Source organism: Macrobrachium rosenbergii, chromosome 3 (assembly GCF_040412425.1).
Source record: "Macrobrachium rosenbergii isolate ZJJX-2024 chromosome 3, ASM4041242v1, whole genome shotgun sequence".
NCBI lineage: Eukaryota > Metazoa > Arthropoda > Malacostraca > Decapoda > Palaemonidae > Macrobrachium > Macrobrachium rosenbergii.
Window position 1 is genome coordinate 76,076,355 of NC_089743.1, and position 21,140 is coordinate 76,097,494.

Genomic DNA, 21,140 nt, shown 5'->3' on the forward strand with positions numbered 1-21,140 from the left:
CCTCTTATTAATAACTTCTTTATTCTAGGTCTCTTTCTCTTTGTTCTGAAATGCTTATTCATGAACAAACAGTGTTTTTTATTTGGACTAATACAACTCTTAGTTATTATGTTTATGTTTTAGAACGTATTTGCCACACTAGTGCATTTACACTTCGTAGATGTACAGTTAAAATTAGATCAAATTAAGCTATCTACTGTACAGGTAAAGACATACAGAAATAAAAAGTTGTAAAAATATTAGTGAGCTAACTATGAATAAGAGAGAGATAAGGGTTGTCCTTACTTAAGAGAGTGAAATTATTTATCATTATTACAGGCAGAGAATTATGAGAGAGAAGAGACATTGTCCTTACTTGAATATCAAGTTAAGTGTAATTATGAACAATTACGGAGGCAGAGAATAACATGAGAGAGAGAGAGAGAACATATATGGAGGCAGAGAAATGAGAGAGAGAGAAGGAGTTATTCTTACTTTAGATATCAAAAGATGGAAATTCAGTATTAATTAACTTTTAAATGAATTAAAGTTACCGTAATTTCATTTAAAAGTTAACAACACATTACCATAAAAAAAAAATAAATGGTTGACTGTAAAAATATAGGAGAGTGAAGATTAGTATACTATTTCTCTCTCCCCATTCCCATGATATTTTTAGTCTTCTCAACCTCGTTTTTAAGCTATTTGTTCTGTCTCTTTCCTTGTTCTGAAATGCTCTATGTCTCTATGTTGTAGAACAGTGCTGTTTGTAGACTGTACAGGTAAAATTAGATCAATTTAAAATTATCTACTGTACAGTTAAAGATATACTGAGAAACAGTATTATCTACTGTACAGTTAAAGATATAATGAGAAACAGTAATACGTAGGTTGCGCTAACTACGAATGAGAGAGAGAGAAAACAGTTGTCCTTACTTAAGAGAGTGAAATTTTTTATGAATTATTACGGACACAGAGTGAGAAAGAGAGAGAGAGAATTAAGTAAGAAACCTTTGACCTGCTAATCAGCAACACTCCCCCTTCTTGTCATGTTAAATCTACATGTCTGACAGCATTTGCCTTCGAGCTTCTTACAAAAGATGAGGGGAAGAGATTTGTTTGTTTAAAATAGTATGAATTATGTAATTACAGTTATATTATTATTGGAAAGAGAAACCCACAAGATTCCTGTGTATAACTTGTTTACTTGTAAATATTTACATATTACTTGAATCTCGAGTACTGTCAGGTCCTAACTGTGACCCTTTTTCAAGAGATGTGAAGGTGGTCAGGCTGGTTCAAGGTCCAGCAATCTTCTGGAACTTCTTCTCCCTGTGATGTCCTTTTATATGACGGCTGTCCTGGTTTCCATTCTCTTGAGAGTTGTTAATCCCCTCCTGTCGGTCTGATATCCTGAACTGATGGTCAGTGAGATTAACCCTTGTGGTAAGTGAGTGGTCACCATCGGTCTGTTGGGCAGGAGACCTAACCTCCAGGTTAGAAGGGTCGATCTTAGCTTCTTTTAAATAGTAAAGCTCGGCTTATGGGATCTTCTGAGGTAAATCCTTTGTTTCCTTCTATCACTTTCATCTCTCTCTGGTGCCCCTTCACTACCCTCCTATGGCTGATGTTATTGCTTGTGTATAAAGCCTACTGTTTTAAAATCTATCCTATGGTTCTTTTCCCAATAATGCTAGCTATAGCACTCCCCTGTTGAGTTGAGCTGTGTACTGCCCTTCTGTGTTTCTTGGTTCTAATCCTTATTCCCCTGTCTGTTGCACCCAAACATTTGTCTCCACAATTGTTGCAATTAATTATGTATACCCTATATCATCTGCATTACTGTCTTCTCATTTCAATTTATTTTTACATTTGTTTTTATGAATGTTGTCAAAGTATACACAAATTTATATTTAATTTCTTTCATTTTTATGTAATTTGTTTCATTTTAGGCATAAAGGGGACAACTATTTTCTTGTTTTTCTGTATTCCATGTATCTCTGCATTTTCCCTGTAAAAATCCTCCCCTAGCTGTTAAGTGCCCACTTTTCTGAACCATTCTGGGTATGTAATGTATCAAAGCACATTCAATGTAATTTATTTCTTTATCTATCTTACAAGAGTCACACGTTCTCACTGCCCTAATAATAAACCTGCTAGAACACCTATTTTTATATCATGACTATGAAAAGAGGAATGAATATACGAGTTTGTGTGTGTGGACTTTCTATATGTGCTGAATTCATATCCTATTTCTTTCCTTTCTATCAGGACGTCTAAAAAGGGCAGTTTATTATTGTTACTTTTCTCCAGAGTGAATTGGATGTTGTTATCAAAACTATTAAGTTCGTCTAGAAAAGTTTCTATTTCATTTTCATCACCCTGCAGAATGGCAAAAATATCATCCACATATCTCCACCAACCTTTCAATTTTAAGTTAGAAACATTAGTATTAGGAACTAGATTGGTCTCAAAATATTCCATATAGATATTAGCGAGTATTGGTGATAATGAGGACCCCATAGCTACTCCATATTTGTTTGTTACTTGTTCCTCAAACATAAAATAAGTACTGTATCACTAACACATAATTTGATCAACTCAAGGAAGACACAATTTGATCAACTCAAGGAAGACACTTATTTCTATGCTTGGACTGAAAATGCCCTCATTATGTTTAGTCTGTAGAAATTCTAAGCTTTATCGAAGGGGACATTGGTGAATAAAGCTACTACATCAAAACTAACCAAGTGTCCCTTTATATTCCTGTTCTTAACTTTCTCTATGAATCGCATATTAAACATTCAGTAGATTTCATAGAGAAAGTTATGAACAAGAATATAAAGAGACACATGTTAGTTTTGATATTGTGCTTTTATATCTGTTGCTCGTGCAGACTAAGCAGACTACTAACATTTTCAATTGCATAGAAATAAGTGTCTTCCTTGAGTGGATCAAATTATGTGTTAGTGATATTTATTTTATGTCTGAGGGACAAGTATACAAACAGAAATATGGAGTAACTATGGGGTCCTCATTATCACCAATATTCGCTAATATCTACGGTATATGGAATACTTTGAGACTAATCTAGTCCCTAATATTAATGTTCCAACTTAAAATTGAAAGGTTGGTGGAGATCTGTGGATGATATTTTTGCCATTCTGCAGGGTGATGAAAGTGAAATAGAAACTTTTCTAGACAAACTTAATAGTTTTGATAACAACATCCAATTCACTCTAGAGAAAAGTAACAACAATAAACTGCCCTTTTTAGACATCCTGATAGAAAGGAAAGAAATAGGATATGAATTCAGCACATATAGAAAGTCCACACACACAAACTCGTATATTCATTTCTTCTCTTTTCACAGTCACGATATAAAAATAGGTGTTCTAGCAGGTTTATTTCTTAGGGCAATGAGAACGTGTGACCCTTGTAAGATAGATAAAGAAATAAATTACACTGATAAAAGCTTTGATACATTAGCATACCCGGAATGGTTCAGAAAAAGGGCACTCAACAAAGCTAGGAGGATTTTTTACAGGGAAAAATACAGAGGGTACATGGAATACAGAAAACAAGAAAATAGTTCCCCTCCCTTATATTCCTAAAATGAAGCAAATTACATAAAAAATGAAAGAAATTAAATATAAGTTTGTGTATACCTTTGACAACACCGTAAAAAACAAAGCATGTAAAAATAAATTGGAAGGAGACGACAGTAATGCAGATGTTATAGATGGGTATACATAATTAATTGCAACAATTGTGGAGAGTGTATTGAGTGAAACGGAAGGAAGTAGGACTAGAGTCAAAAAGCAACTCAACTCTGGGCATTGTTGAGGAAAAGAACTATGGATGGATTTTAAAAAACAGTGACCACTGCTTTGTAACATCAACCATAGGAGAGTAGTGGAAGGGAGCATATCAGAAGAATTAAAGTAATAGAAGGAAACACAGGTAGGGGAGTAAGGACTAGAATCCAAGAAATAGCTCTACCCACAGGGGAGTGCTATAGCTAGGCATTGTTGGGAAAAGAACCATAGGATGGATTTTAAAAACCGTAGGCTTATATACACAAGCAATAACATCAGCCATAGGAGGGTAGTGGAAGGGGCACTCATCAGAGAGATTAAAGTGATAGAAGGAAACAAAGAATTTACCTCAGAAGATCCCATAAGCCAAGCTTTAATATTAAAAGAAGCTAAGATCGACCCTTCTGACCTGGAGGTTAGGTCTCTTGCCCAACAGACCGATGGCTGGATGTATGATATTTAGGGCAAAAGCCCAGGCACTGGGGCCAAGAAGGCCATTCAGCGCCGTAATGGAGAGAAAATAAATTATGTTAAAGTTATGAATTCATGAAGCAAGACCACTCACTTACCACCAGGGTTAATCCCACTGACCATCAGTTCAGGATATCAGACCGACAGGAGGGAATTAACAACTCTCAAGAGAATGGAAAACAGGACAGCCATCATATAATTGACAGCATAGGGAGAGAAGTTCCAGAAGATTGCTGAACCTTGAACCAGCCTGACCACCTTCACATCCCTTGAAAAAGGGTCACAGTTAGGACCTGAAAGTACTCGAGATTCAAGTAATGTGTAAATATTTACAAGTTATACACAGGAATCTTGTGGGTTTCTCTTTCCATCTTCAGAAGAAAACTGAAAGAAGTTTTTGTTTGGTAAAAGTACTAGAGATTCAAGTAATGTGTAAATATTTACAAGTTATACACAGGAATCTTGTGGGTTTCTCTTTCCATCTTCAGAAGAAAACTGAAAGAAGTTTTTGTTTGGTATATTATTAATTATTATTATTATATTATTATATATTATTATTATTATTTGAAAATTAGTACTTATTATCAGGTAAAAAATTTATTTACCCTACAAAACAAATAAAGATATACACATACCATAAAAATTCTCTCATCTCAATAAAAGAGAGAGAGAGAGAAATTATTACTTTTATTATTTAGAGAGAGAAATTATTACTTTTATTATTTAAAGATTTTAATTTACACATAAAGGCTTGAAAACTTATTGCATAAAAAATTAAACAAACACTTTTGCAGGGTTTCTCAGTATTCGCAAATGTTTGCATATCTGTGAAAAACTCGTGTATGACAATTAGTTAGTTTCCAATGAAAAATTCGTGTCTGTGAATTTGTGCAACTTGAATCGTGCAAGTTTGGGGTATTACTGTATACGATATACCATAGTGTAGGCTAAGCTAATTCTTGTTTGTATTCAATTTCTCTTTGTACTGAATTATCTTAAGTCACTGCATGAACCTCCAGAATCAGCTGATATTAATAATTACTATAACATGTATGCAAAGGGTATACTTTATAGTGTACGCTTGGTTATCATATATATATATACATGGTACTGAATACCCTAGTGTAGGCTAGGCTATATTCAAGATACATTTTTCCAACAAACTATGGGTTTTTTGGAATCTAACCCCATTCTAAGTAGGATAATACCTGTATAAGCATTTTTAGAGTTTTTGGAGAAGCCATGCCTTGAGATGAGGGAGTCTGGGAGAAATTGTTGAATTATGCATGCATTGAATAGAGCAGCTAGCAAAATGTAAATTATTGGATGGCAGAATTTGAAAGCTTCAACAGGCAGACCATCGCAGCCGGGCGATTTATTAGATAGGTTGTTTATGGCATCGCTGATGTTACCTGGCGTTATACAATTGGCAAAATGAAACTGAATGTTATCAGTAAGGAGGTTATTTACATCCCTTCGGGAGTCTTGATCATTTATGCAATTCAGGATAGCGCTGAAGTGATCGCCCCACATTCTTGTGATAGCCTCATCACCGACGGCATCTCCTACTCTCTGTGATAGCTTTTTAGTTTTGGGATTAAGGGTTGAATGTTGCAAAAGACGGTGTCATCGCCAGATTCTAATTTTCTGGACATTGTATCAGCTCTTGGTTGCTTTTCATTCACCCTGCGGTGTAAGGGCAAGATTTGAACTGCGCTCTCGCCTGCCTCATTAGCAGTGCAAAGTGTCCCTTCTGCCGGGCTACATTTGCCTCCAGTAAAACATTTCTTGTGAATGTGTATACAGATCTTGAACCAACTCACTCCATCCAGGTACATTACGAGAATTGCCTTGACGAGATCTAAAGGTATCCCTGCTGGAGGCAAGCATAGCAGAAATTATATTCGAATAGAATTTAATTCTTTCACATCTCTCTGTGATGGTCATTGCTACATTTTGGGTTAGTGCACAGTAAGGCATCTGCTAGCTGAACTATTGACTGCAGCCTGATTTCCTTGGTTTCCCTAAAGATCTGGTTTTCTGTTGGTTTTTTAAATCCCAGTTAATAGCAGGTGGGCGATCAGTTAGGGGGTTCATGGTAGGGAGGGATGGGGTACTGAATGACACCTGTAAGGGAATGTGATCATAGCCCATTGCAAGATCGTAGCAAATGTTGCCAGTCACAACAGAATCATGAAGTTGTGGGGATGTGATGCAATGGTCCAGCCACGAGGTTGTAATTGTGTCCGTTCTATTTTGTACATAGGTATAGGAGGAGGGCGGGAGGAGCATTACATCTCTAATTTGGAGAGCGTGATTTTGACAGAAGCAAGAAAGTTTGTTATAAAATTGTTTTATGGGGTGAGAATTAAAGTCCCCAATTATACATATATGACCAGCAGTACAATCATGAATAATGCTGTGTAACTCACCTAGGATCATGCAGTGCTGATCAAAAATTGTTATGGAAGATATGGTTAGATTATATCCATACTGAGAGCCCAGTTGAGATTTCTATAGAAATACTTTTAAATTTTCTTATATATCTTTTTGAAGACAAACACCTTGTGGTTACAACAATCATGGCATACAGGGCAGCATTAACGGAACCCTTGCTTTATGGATTCGGGATTGACTCTGGTATAGAAACTGTCACTCCCCTTCTCCGGTCTTTTGCACTACAAAGACAAGCTCCCAAAAGGCTTCCAATTACTTGGTCCTTGAATAAGATGCTTAGACTTCTGTCAAGCCCTCAATTCAGCAGACCCAATACAACCACAACTCACATGCTGCAAGAGGTGATAGTCTTCACTCCTCTAGCATCAGGAGCTTGTATTAGTGAACAGGGCACTCTTACACTAGGACGATACATCTCGCAAACAGCCGACCTTCAGTTATTATTGTCCTCTGGCCCATCATTCTTAGCCAAGACTGAGAATCCTTTAGGAAGGAAACCTCCTATTTTGATAAGAAAACTTAATTTCGTAAACAAGACATTATGCCCGGTTCAAGCACTTAAGGTTTACCTAGAGGTCATAGCAAACATCCCAGAACATCCAATTTTCCTACACCCTAGCACAAACAAATCCCTTTCTGTACAAGGGCTGAGAATAATTTTAGTGTCCCTCATTAAAAAGGCAAATCCACACTCCCTTCCTAGGTCACATAATATTAGGAACGCAAGTACATCTGTGGCCTTCTTCAGAAATGTCTCTTTCGAAGAAGTCTCTGATGTACAGGGTGGTTATCAGAGACAGTATTCTTAAAAACATTACTGCCACAAGCTCGAACAAATTCAACTACACTGTGTATCAGTAGGGGTATACTTAGTCCTGATCCCATAGGCACTACAGCGAAAAACAAGAGGGGTCTTCCTAACGGGTTGGTATACCAACTATTGCTGGGGGAAGGTGTGACAATACAGCAACCAGACCCAGCATGCTTAGGTAAGTCACTGTAGAACTTCACCCTAAAACATTAATTCTTGTTTAGTTTCTTGTTCTTTGTTACCAAAACCTGAGGGGTACGTATCTGGAATAAAGAATGGGGCTGGAAACTTGTGGTTTGACCTGGGACCAGAAATGTTTTTTCTTTGGGTTGTTGGGATTTAAATTTGAGAGCTTAAGCCATTTTGTCACCTGTCAATTTCTTTTTAAAGCTCCTTGAGGACGAAACAAGCGACTACGCTATAAAAAAAAACAGGTTTTGACATAGGAAGAACCTATTTTTGGTATTCGCTGTTGAGTCCTCAAAATCCTCCCACTGCCCTGACAAAAAGGCATGGGATTTGGGCGAGGGATCATCCTGCATTGACCAACAGAAAGTTATGGCTTCTTGGTCTTTTTGCCAGTCTGTCGACAATATGGCAGACTGCGCATGCGCAATAATCACTTCTAATATTTTTTGACAATGGAAAACTGGGTACAGCTTCGCTAAAGATAAGGTAAAGTGCCCTCTTATCTTTGAGTCCCTGATGTACTCCATCACGTGGAATAATGTTTATCATTACAGCACATTACCTGGCCAAAAGATCAACTAAAAGAGAATTCTTTGACATTAGTGTGGTCACCATGGAGCTCTGACATACCCATAGAAAGTAACTCCTTGAGGACTCAACAGCTACTACCAAAAATAGGTTTTCCTATGTCAAAACCTGTTTTTTATAAAAATTATCAGCTGGTCTTTTCAAAAACCACGTATAATGTGGATGAGTAATGGTTTGAATTGTTTTAAATAGAGAAAGATCTATGAAATGCTAAACTAAGAGCATATTAAATTAAATTAAATAAAGTAACTAGAAGACATTGACAGTTACAATTTACTGTAATTCAGTACACTATAAGAATATAAGTGATTAAGGGAATTACTTACCTATCAAATAAATGTGATTTTTCCAAGCAAGGGCTGCTCGATACCCATGTTTAGTTGGTGATCGTAAAGGTATCGCAGACCATTTTCTTGTTGAAGGATAATATGTTAACAGTTGCATCTCATGAGTAAACACCAACACTCTTCCTTTGAAAGCACATGCAGCTCCATTGCTAACACAGTGAGGCATATCAGGGCAAGGCAGCCATTTCCCTAATAGTACAAGAAATTAAATTGAAACTATGCAACTTAAAACTAAAACACTAAGGATAAGCATTTAAATAGGAATGCAACAACAGTTACTTAAAAATGTGTTACCTGAAAATGGTAACAAGGTCTCAACTAAAGATTCATGGAAGATATTAGTTATTTCAAAATGGCCTGCATCATTCAGGGCTGCAAAGTAGAATACAAAATGTTAAATTAAGAAAGTTGGCAGGTTTGGTTTTAGAGAACAGGCACTCACTCAGTACTTCTTTATTTATATGGTTTTTGCAAGATAATTAAAAGATAAAAGTAGTCAGTTTGGGAAACAAACACTTAACTGCCTTTCTATTCAGTTACCATTAATTTCCCTCCCTGCCTTACTGTACAATTGGTCATTAAGTGCCCATACCTCTTTCCAATAATTTTTGTTAAAAAAAAGTCTAATCAGCAATATACTCAATTGACATCACATTTTTTGTATTTTCTGCTAGAAATGTTTATACCTGTGGCATACTAGCATGGAACATTTAAACTGCTAAGAATACATAATGAAACTGTAAGAAAAGTCTCTGAATAAATTTTAGCAAAGAACATAAAAAATAATTGCTTTAGAACACAGTTTTTTTAGTCACAAGGAAATGTGGTTTTGTGATGTCTCTTGAGTAACTTGGAAGCAGCTTTAAACAGATGAATTATGTAAGCACAGGCACATGTACACAGGCGCACACACATACAGTACTCACAGGACGAGGCACACACTCATGTATGAAGTAGGCTTATCTGTTCCAGGCTTCTTTCTGGTGCAGTGTAAAAAAAAAAACCCGTCATGTATAATAAATGAAGAAAATAATACTTTGATGCAAAGTGAAAAAAATTTATTTCTTTGTTTTTAAGCCCTACAAATGAGAATTTTGACAATTTCAAGAAATGGAAGTAGATGCAACAACACTGGGTTAGTCAATATCTGTCTCCAAATATAACAATGACAAGATATGAATTATGGTATCGTATATGAAAAGGATATGAAATTTTAATTATTAAAACTTTAATAATTTAAAATTCATATAATTATATATATATATATATATATATATATATATATATATATATATATATATATATATATATATATATATATATACATATACAGTATATGCTACTTAGGCATATTTTCTCTCTCATGTAATAAGGAAAAATTATTCAATATTCTTTCCAATTACTCTTTCTAGTCAAAGGACCATTTCCCCACCTCTTGGTGGCATCTTTGGGACTGGATTACAAATTGACATACAAGGTTTTTATTACTGCATGCGGACTTTTGAATTTTAAACCGGATGACATTTGGGTGCTGAATTTGTATTGGTCAGCAGGTCTCATTACACTGCACACTTGCGTTGTTGGTCTTGACATTAACCATATTGCTGCTAATTTAGTTACTTTGTCCTTACATTCAAGAGGGATGCCAATACTTAATGGACCAATTGTACTTGGTTCCATATGCCAGTGATACAATACAAGTTGAGGAATGCGGTTAAGGTTACTTTTCCCCAAAATGTATGGGCAATTAATTTCAGATATCACTAACAATATGATAAAAAATATCAAAGATGTTATTCAAAAATATAATTTTACTTTTCAATGGAGACTATAAATAGTTCTATCAACAACAGACCAAATTATTCCAGTGATACAGCATCCTTGTAGTTAAAAAACTGTTGTAAAACTGGAAATGGTTTATGGGTTGAAACTTATTCCGGTTAAGTGCTATATGTACAGTATGAAAGTTTGTATTGAAACTACAATTCCTCATAGAAATACAAGTTTCTTGGTGTAATAAAACTTTAAACTTGTGAGTAATAACAGCAATAATTAAGGTGAGCTAATTCTACCACTTCAGACTTTTAATTTCAAAATGCTCTTACTAAATTCCAGGTCTGGATGGTTCAAATGCAGTAACTCACCAAGATAATGGATAAAAGCATCCAAGCCCACACCAATATAAATGGAACTCTGATATATCATTGTATATACACATGAATGCATGTAAATATACAACTGCCTAATTTAATAGTTCAAACAAAAGCATACCTTAAATTATCATAATAAAACAATTTAATATTTCAAACAAAAATACACTCCAAACCATCATCCCAAAACACCCAAAGTCATCTTACATTACCCTCTCACAACTGTTACTCTTAAGTATATATACAGTACACCCCTAAAATGCTTAGAACAATATTGTACTGATTTTAAAATATTAATATTACTGTAAACACAACAAAATACCTATACAGGTTTACAATCTCTTATTCTAAAAACCAAAATATTTTCTGGAGAAAAGTAATCATTTGCAAAGGTTGAACAGTACAACTATGTTTATAATAATGATGATTTAAATAAAGGTTGTTTTGCTTGCTGCATCCAATTAACATTATTTTTCTTGTATTATTATCACATTGGTACTGTATTACAGAATGTAAACATTGCCATCATACACCATTTGCATTTGATATTGGTTACATTCTCAAAATCTCGGCTGACTGAAAACTACCAAGACCACCGATGGTCTTGGTACTGCCGACAGCTTTATTGCCATTAGTTGCTAGAAAAACAATTTGGAGATACTTTTTCTTGCAAATAAACAAAGTTGTGTTTACAACGTGCACATTACTTTATTGTAAAAGCAGTAAGTGTGATTTTGCCAGTTCCAGACATTACTTTTGCCTATTCCAAAGCTTTTTACAACCTGCCCTTTATTCGTTTTATTCAGCCTCAGCTATAACCTGCAGCTTTAATTTATGCAGGATGAATAAAAATGTATATAATTTTTACTTATGAAAGCCACCATTGAGAATCGGCAAGTTTTAACTTGTCTATTTAATAGTTACGGTACATGACGTCGCAATCAGCTGTTTCTCAATTTGGTTGTTCATCTTGGTACACATTGACAATCCTTCATCCAGAATTCTAAAAACCAAGATTTTTTAGTGAAGGATGGAGTATCATCATAAGTATAGCAGTTGATGGAATGGAGAGAGAGAGAGACTATTGCCCGGTTAGGTTATTACACCAACATATCGATTTGCAAAAGTCAAATAATAGTTGTATTGAGAATAATGATAATTTTAATAAAACTGTTGTTTCACTGTACCTAATCATATTGCATGTATTATTGTCATATTGTTGTATTACAAAATATGAACAAGGCCATCATGTGCCATTTGCATTCTGGTTTTGTTTACATTCTTAAAATCATCAGATGATTGCGTTTTACCAAAATCATCGGTGTCTTTAGTTGCTGAATTAAACTTAATTCAGGGAGACATTTCTTTCATAATTTATCAAATCTGGGTTTAAAAATTGCAACAACTTTATTTATGAATGCAGTAAATTAAATGAAGTACATGTGATTTTTTAAGTTTCAGGCGTTGCTTTTGCCTCCAAATCGTTTTGGAGTTTGCTCATTATTCATTTCTTTAGCCACAGCTATAATACTGCTGCTTCAAGTTAGTGGCATACTTCTTCTCCACTGCATGATGGGTGAATAAAAATGTATTTGATTTTTATTTATGGAAAATTACACTGAATAAGTAAGTATTAACCCTTAAACGCCTGTTGGACGTAGCAAACGTCGACTAAAATTGTCTGTTGAATGCCGAGTGGACATAGCAAACGTCGACTACAAAAAATTTCAACCTTCGGTCAACTTTGACTCGACCGAAATGGTCGAAAAACGCAATTGTAAGCTAAAACTCTTACATTCTAGTAATGTTCAATCATGTACCTTCATTTTGCAACAAATTGGAAGTCTCTAGTACAATATTTCGTTTTATGGTGAATTTTTGAAAAAAACTTTTTTCTTACGCCCGCTCAGTAACTCGGCCGAAAATTTCAGAAATTCTTTCGTCATTTTGTCGTAATTTTTGCACTGTTCTATATTAGCCGTTACACAAAAAGTTTTATATATGAAAATGTGCGCAATTTCATGTACAATACAACAGAAAATAACTCATGGTTGTAGCTTTTATCAGTTTTGAAATATTTTCATATAAATCACGATAACTGCCAAAATTTCAACCTTCGGTCAACTTTGACTCGACCGAAATGGTCAAAAAATGCAATTGTAAGCTAAAACTCTTACATTCTAGTAATGTTTAATCATTTACCTTCATTTTGCAACCAATTGGAAGTCTCTAGCACAATATTTCAATTTATGGTGAATTTTTTAAAAAACTTTTTCCTTACGTCCGCGCCAGAAATTCTTTCGTCACGTTGTCGTAATGTTTGCACTGTTTTATATTAGCCGTTACATAAAGTTTTATATATGGAAATGTGCGCAATTTCATGTAGAATACAACAGAAAATAACTCATGGTTATAGCTTTTATCAGTTTTGAAATATTTTCATATAAATCACGATAACTGCCAAAATTTCAAGCTTCGGTCAACTTTAACTCGACCGAAATGGTAAAAAAACGCAATTATAAGCTAAAACTCTTACATTCTAGTAATATTCAATCATGTACCTTCATTTTGCAACAAACTGGAAGTCTCTAGCACAATATTTCGATTTATGGTGAATTTCTGAAAAAAAAAAAAACTTTTTCCTTACGTCTGCGCGCGGTAACTCGGCCGAACATCTCAGAAATTCTTTCGTCATGTTGTCGTAATGTTTGCATCGTTTTACATTAGTCGTTACATAAACTTTTATATATGAAAATGTGCGCAATTTCATGTAGAATACAACAGAAGATAGCTCATGGTTGTAGCTTTTATCAGTTTTGAAATATTTTCACATAAATCACAATAACTGCCAAAATTTCAACCTTTGGTCAACTTTAACTCGACCGAAATGGTAAAAAAACGCAATTGTAAGCTAAAACTCTTACATTCTAGTAATATTCAATCGTTTACCTTCATTTTGCAATAAATTGGAAGTCTCTAGCACAATATTTCGATTTATGGTGAATTTTTGAAAAAACATTTTCCTTACGTCTGCGCGGTAACTCGGCCGAACATCTCGGAAATTCTTTCGTCTCGTTGTCGTAATATTTGCACCGTTTTATATTAGTCGTTACATAAAGTTTTATATATGAAAATGTGTGCAATTTCGTGTACAATACAACAGAAAATAACTGATGGTTGTAGCTTTTATCAGTTTTGAAATATTTTCATATAAATCACGATAAATAGAAAAAATTCGACTTTCGGTCAACTTTAACTCGACCGAAATGGTCGAAAACTGCAATTGTAAGCTAAAACACTTACAGTCTAGTAATATTCAATCAATTAGCTTCATTTTTCAACAAACGGGAAGTCTCTAGCACAATATTTTGATTTATGGTGAATTTTTGAAAAAAACATTTTTTACGTCCGCTCGTTACGAATTCATGCATCATTTTGTGATAATATTTTCTCTGTGTTGCTTTGATCGTTTTACAATTTGTTATATACCAAAATCATCGCAATTTAGTGTACAATACAACTAAAAAAAATTAACTCATTAGCTTTAACCGTTGTGCTTACAGCGCGATTTGTATACAATTATATAAGAGTTTTTTTTTTTGTCATATATTCCAATATTTATATATGATATTTTTTTTCATTTCTGATGGTTGCATACTAAACTTCAGGCAATGACAAAAAAAGGAGCCAAAAATGAACTCTTAATCTTAAAAACTAAGCGTGCTGTGATTTTTTGAAAAAAACTTTTTTCCTCTTCGGTGCTAACTCACCGAACGCCGCCGGCATACGGGAGACGTTTTTGTAAATAGAGGCTTGGCGTTTAAGGGTTAACAAGACAACTGTAACGCAACTCTTAGTAAACATGTGGTAGTTATGGTAACTAACATTGGCAAACAGCTGTCTATTAATATACAGGACATTGAAAGCTTTAGCATACTTTTTAGAGTTGAAAGCAAAGTAAATTAATAAAGAAACAGTAATAATAATGCAAGGGATGCTGGTAATTGAGTAGTGTACCCACTAAGAGTGCCTGATTTGAAAAAACAGTTCAGCACTCGATCCAGAGGCGAAAACCTTCAAATCGATATTTCCATTTAGCACCGATATATCCATAAATACGATATACCTGTACCACAGTCCGACATCTCAGTGAGCTGCTGTACTGTCAATGTAAATTCATTCTACGAAAACATTAGGCAACAACAACCCTCAGCTAAGGATGAGCATTCCACTCCTCTAAATGTCTTTTTGCCCTTAAATTCTAATTCATTCCTATCTTCCAAAATCTGACCACTTGTTGCCAGGCTTGAGGCCCAGTTTTGGTAAAGTATGCATAAAAATCCACAAAATGTTTATGTAATCATAATAAAAAACAAAAATCAAACTGAGCCAAAAACATACCCTAAATTCATATTATTCCTTCAACCTCTAAGCATGACCTTAACCTTACTCTTAACATTAGCATCATTTGTAACTATAAAAACAAATATGCAGTTTACCTCACATAGTTCAAAAGTTAACATTAAATTCCTTTTTGATTTTTGACCCCAAATTATGACCTTGACCTCACTTTTTGCATCAGCTTCATTAGCTGAGTATGCATGCTATGTATGAAGTTGTCTCATGTCCGGCAAAAGTTCCAGCTATAGTTAAGTTTCTATTTGACCTTTGACATCTGAGTGTAACCTTGGCCTTCCTTTACACATTGGAATTTGGAAATGGATTAAGAATGACAAACATGAACTCTCTATCTTGCATAGTTCTAAAGTAAGGACCCTGACTGATTTTCTGTTTGACCTCTGCCTATATGACCAAATCCTCACTTTGCATGTCTACCTTAGTAGTAAAATATGAATGTCAAAGTTATGGCTCTGGATGATTTCTTGCTTCACTCCTGACTTGTGAATATGACCCTGACCTCACACTGCACTTCTACTTCATTAGTGGAGTAAGCATATCAAATATGAATTCTCTACTCTGTGTAACTCAAAAGTTAAGACCAAGGTTAAATTTCTATTTCACCTAATTCCCATCTCTCCCAAACTGAATCACTTCTTGCCTGTCCCCATGACCAACTTTTGCAAAGTTTTTTTGCTCGACCATCTACCTAATCTTATTAACAAACACAGAAACAGAATGAAAAAAACATAACCTCCTTACCAGAGGTAAACATTGATAAAGTAACTATTATGAGTAATAACTTTTGACCTATTTCTTTTATCCCCATGGGCTGTCATAAGTATCTTATTTGTGGAAAATAGAGTTTTATGCTATAATTAAAAAACAAGTTTTGACGTAGGAAAAACCTATTTGTTCCGACACGATATACAAACCATTGGTCCTTTACATTAGGAATTACTTACGGTGAGGCTGGACACGTCCATTAAACTATTGAACAAGGTGGTTAGGCAGTAACTAGCGTCAGGTAGACGGGAATACCCGCCTGCCCAGATGTAAACATTCCAGATTGCTTTCAGCCGTCATGCGTTGCAGACGTGTTTTTGGATCTCTCTGCCTGACTGTTGTTAACCTCTTCATTATCCCGGTGGGATCTTTCTGTATTTTTGTGTATATATTATGTGTGTTTGATATTTATTAATATACAAACCCACAGTTTGTGATAGCCTTGCATAAACCATTGCTCCCCTGCGTCTGTGTCTTGGGTTTGATGGCCAAGGGCGGATTTAGAGGGGCATAACCGAGTGGTAATGCTTCTCTTCTAGTAGCCCTTTATTTAGATAATGAAGGCATTCCCCTGTACGTTTGGAGATATTAGATTGGGACGTAATATCTTCGCTCCCCTACATTGATGGGGACATAACAAGTTCGCTCCCCTTCTTGGGCTACCACCCTCCTTGTACAAGGGCATGACTACTTGCTTTCTACTTGCACTGAGTGTTGTTTTCGTCATCTGCGCTATGGAGAGTTGGGGGGGGGTGAGAGGTTGCAGGCGTCGTCGGTAAGTTTCGCTTCCATGGTGCCCTTCATGGCCTCCCCTCCTTCCTTTTCTACCCTTGTAAGTTCTTCCTTATCTCTCCCTCGGGAGAGCTCTCTCCTTTGCCCTCTTCGCTCGCTCTTCAGGCGAAGACTGGGGGGGGGGGTCGGGCGACCTCTTCTCAGGGGCCTCCTCTTACTGTGTAGAGCAGTTCCCCTTGGAGCGAGAGGAGTCTCCCTCTAGTAATCATCTTTGCTTTTTCTTTCAGGTTGATAGTGAGCATCGTAGGCACAGCAGCAGTTGGCTGGATATCTTAGTTGGGATATCTTTGCCTGAAGGAGTCCCAATGTTCATACAGTGTTGCTTCAGGATCGACCACAGTACCTGGTTGGAATGGCATAGTTCCACGTCGGGATTGTTCCGACTCTGTTCCCGCCGATGTGGATCGATCGCTGTCATTGCTGGCCTTCATGTATGTTGTGGCACTGCCTCTGACATATCTGTGGTCTGTCTGCTCCTGCTGTTTCCTGCGTTATGCTCCTGTTGACTTTGTAACAGTCTCTGGGCAGCTCTTTCCTCCTGCTGCAGCTGTCCTGATCATTCCTGTCGCTGCTGGTAATGTTCATGTGACGTTCCTGGCCATTGCTGTAGCTCCCGCCTTCTGAACCACTTTTGTAGCTCCTGCATCGGCTGTCCTGATCGTGCCTGCTGCTTTTCCTGGTGGTCGTGTCCTGGGCAAATTCTGCTGTGATCCTGTCTAGTTGCCCTGGAGGTTATGGTGTTTCGTGTCCACCATTCACAAGATGATGTCAGAGTGAAGGTGAAGGAAGTCGCCCTGTGGAAGTAGCCGACGTCTTCTTCAGCTTATCTTCGATTTCGTCTTCTGCTACCTCTTCCCTTACTCTCCTGAGGGGGTCCCAGGAACCGGATAGATCTCCGTCGGCCGAAGGAGAGGAAGGCTGCTTCTTCCCCCTTGATGTCCTTGGACATCTAGGGACTGCCTCCTCCTGAGGAGGCAGTGGGTCTCTCGTTGGCTCTTCCTGACCTGGTTCGGGAACCAACTTGCCCCCAAGACGCCCCCACCTCAACTTGTCCCCCCTCACCCCACCAAGCCCCAAGAAGTAACAGCAGCTGGTTTTCCATTATTCCTACCGAAATTCCAATGTCTCATCACATTAAAGTTATCTTTCTATTTATCTATTTTATGTGCTTCAAAAATCACATAAAATAGCTCAAAATAAAAAAAAACCCAGGTGATTAGGCTCGCTTCACTCGCCAATCCGCCTTTGCCTCCATCATCCAAAATCTGAAATGATGCCCGTGCTTTCCCTCCTACTGTCTGAGCTAGAACAGTGGACGGTAGTGGAATTGATCTTTTCACCCATTGTTGGAGTAATAGGAACCAATGCCTGTTCGGTCAATTTGGGGCTATTAAGTAAGCTGTTCCTTTGAAGGTTAGAAGCTTGCTCAAAACCTTCAAAATCTGGGACAGTGGAGGGAAAAAGTATATTGCCTTCCATTTGTTTCAGTCTTGTAGGAGGGTATCTCTTGTTGTTGCTTGATTGTCCAAGTTCAAAGATACAATCACTGGAAGTTTGTGATTCTCATATGTGGCAAACAAGTCCATTTCTGGTTGTGGAATCATGTTGGCTATTGTTTAAAAAGAGTAGTCATTCAACATCCACTCTGTTGAGGGTGTTGTTTTCCTTGATAGAGAGTCTGCTATTACATTGAGGGACCCTGTGATGTGAACTGCAGACAAGTGCCACTTCCTAGCTTGTGTCATCCGAAGGATGGCTACCATTACTACCTGTATATTGAGAGGAAGTGAACGTGTTCCCAACCTCTTGGTGCAGGACATTGCAGTCATGTTGTCTAGAAACAACAAAATGTGTCTCTTTTTGAGGTTTGAGTTTTTTGAGAGACAAAAAGACAACCAACAGCTCCAGGAAATTGATATGACAATTCCTCAGAGTAGCTGACAACCTCCCTCCCACCTGACAATCCTCCCAATGTCCTCCCAACCTGTCAACGAGGCATCTGTATGTATTGTCACTCGTACAGACGGAGAAGTCAGGGTGACCTGTTTTGCCAAAGACTCCTTCCAGGTCCAAGGCCAAAGTATCTCCCCAACTTTTTGATTCTTTTGATGAGGTCGGTCTCGCATCTTTTTTCTTGCATGTGGCAGCCAGAATTTGTTCACATTTTTTAGTTGCAATCTGAGTATTGGATCTATTCCCAAAGCGAACTGCAGCAGGCCCATCATGCGTTCTAATTGCTGTCTGGAAGCTCTTGGCTGTGCAAGGAAAGTTTTGAGGTCTTTCCTTATTCTGTTTTGAGTATTGATGGGGAGAAACAACTGGCTGTGAATATTATCCCAACACAGTCCCAGCCACTGAAAGCATCTGCTGGGTGTGAGACAGGATTTTTTCAAATTTATTAGAAAACCTACTGACTGGAGTCTGTTGACCACTGCTCTTAGGCTTCTCAAAAACTTTTTCTGTGGGGCCCGAGATTAACCATTTGTCTAGGTAGGCTATTGGTTGTATTCCTTCTTGTCTGAGTTCTCGAACAACTACCATTGCTAATTTTCAAAAATTTTTGGGGGCATTGTTGAGCCCAAAGGGCAAGACTGTATGTATCCTTCCCTACCCAGAACTCTAGGAAGAGGCTGAGGGGAACGGCAACAGGGACATGCCAGTATGCATCTTTCAGATCTATAGAGGCTGTCCAGGCCCCTTGTGGAATGACTGAACGTACTTGGGCAACGGTAGACATCCAAAACTTTTGGCAAACAATGTGCCTGTCCAATGTTGATAGGTCGAGAATCACCCTTCGTTCGGAGGAATCCTTTTTGGAGACATTGAAGAGATGTGTTTGGTAACGAACATACCCCTTTAAAGGAAAATAATGCTGTGTCCCCAAGGGGAAGACTTTCATTGCCTGTGGTGTCATCGAAGCTGACCCCCAACCATACAGTTCCTATTGGGATCCACCTCTTCCTCTGCCTTTGCCCTTGGTAGGCATTCCAGATGTTGCTTTTCCTTTTCTCCTGTAGGAATGTCTTTGGACCCTGTGAAAAGGATGTCCTTGCTGTTGTTGTTGTCCCTTTGTAGGGAGCTGTCCCTTCTGACCACCTAACCTGTTTTTGAGGAAACTTTTGGGGTGACTGAAGGCTTATATGACATTTGGTCATAGCGAGCATTTTTTTTGGTTGGGTAAAGGGAAATTTTGGGTTTTTGTTTCTGAAGTATGTTTTCCAAGGAGAGGACCTCTACACTGTACACCCTGCTGGCAGGCTTCCAGTTAAGTTGAGCCACAAACTCTTCCTCCCAAAGGTCCTTACAGAAGGGGTTAGAGTGTAATAGTAAAGTCACACTGGGGAGTGACTTGTTGGAGCCCTCCAATATTTCCATTCGCACTTTCATGCGTCACTCTAGAAAGTCATAGAGTGCTTCCCATAGGGTTTTCATAAGACTTTTGGCCACAACAGCAAAAATTGTTCTGGAGTCTTCTGGAAGCCTTTTGATTCCTTTCAAACCAGAGTTGAAGCATTGTCCATTCCTTGGTGCAATTATTCGAGACTGGGATAACCGTGGCAAATGACTTTAATTCTACCAGTGTCTCTCTTTTTCTAGTCACTACAAAATTCTGAAAACCTGCCTTCACATGATTAATTATTTTAAAAGAGAAAGGACAGAAGCCTGGGGCTACTTGGCAGGCAATTTGGGTCTTATCCAAAATAGCAGTAGAGGTCCATTTTCCATTAACCTGGTAAAGGGTGTCTTCTATATCTTTTAATGCTAAAAACACAGATAGGAGAACTGTTTCTTTTAGTGGTTTCTCAATGTCTGCTGAAGGTGGTACCAGGCACCATTCTGTATTAAGGAATGCTTCTCTATCTCTAAATTTTACATGTACAACTTTGATCATGGTTTTTCTCTCATTAATTAGATAATTACCATAGGGATAGAGAATGCGCATTTAGTCATCTCGCCAAGGATTATCAGCATTATCAAGGGTAAATATTGGAGCCCCTATTATCTTTTGATCTAAAGTTTTGTAGTCCGAACTGGCCATTTTGTTGTTTCCAGTCAGAATTCTAACATCAGACCTTGTTTGGGCAGAATTTGTATCCACTCTCACTTTTTGGGTATGGGAAGTACTCTTACACTTTGGGGTGTACAGGACTAACCTAATTTAATTTTCGGAATTGTGTATCGTGTTGTTTATTTGTTGCCGTTCTTTGGCAAGGACATCTCTGATGTTCATAATTTCCTTATATGGAACTGATCAAATGTCACAAACTGTGTATCCCTTTTGGGGGAGCCTGCGCAATCTGATTGAGCTTCAACAACTGAAGTGTAACTGCATGTTAACCAAGGGGCAGAGGTC

General features: G+C 37.2%; 2 protein-coding genes across 5 annotated transcripts in view; one reads left to right on the top strand and one right to left on the bottom strand.

Annotated features, from left to right (window-relative positions):
• Positions 1-21,140, top strand: part of LOC136825859 (sialin-like) — a 198,023-nt gene that overhangs the window by 154,331 nt on the left and 22,552 nt on the right. The gene's annotated exons all lie outside the window — the stretch shown is intronic.
• The window catches only part of LOC136825825 (kelch-like protein 30), a 123,944-nt gene that overhangs the window by 3,309 nt on the left and 99,495 nt on the right, over positions 1-21,140 (bottom strand). For all 4 annotated transcript variants that reach the window (XM_067082780.1, XM_067082794.1, XM_067082787.1 and 1 more), the window contains exon 9: positions 8,640-8,849. In XM_067082780.1, the coding sequence (XP_066938881.1) occupies positions 8,640-8,849 (210 nt within the window). The remainder of the gene's footprint in view (positions 1-8,639; positions 8,850-21,140) is intronic.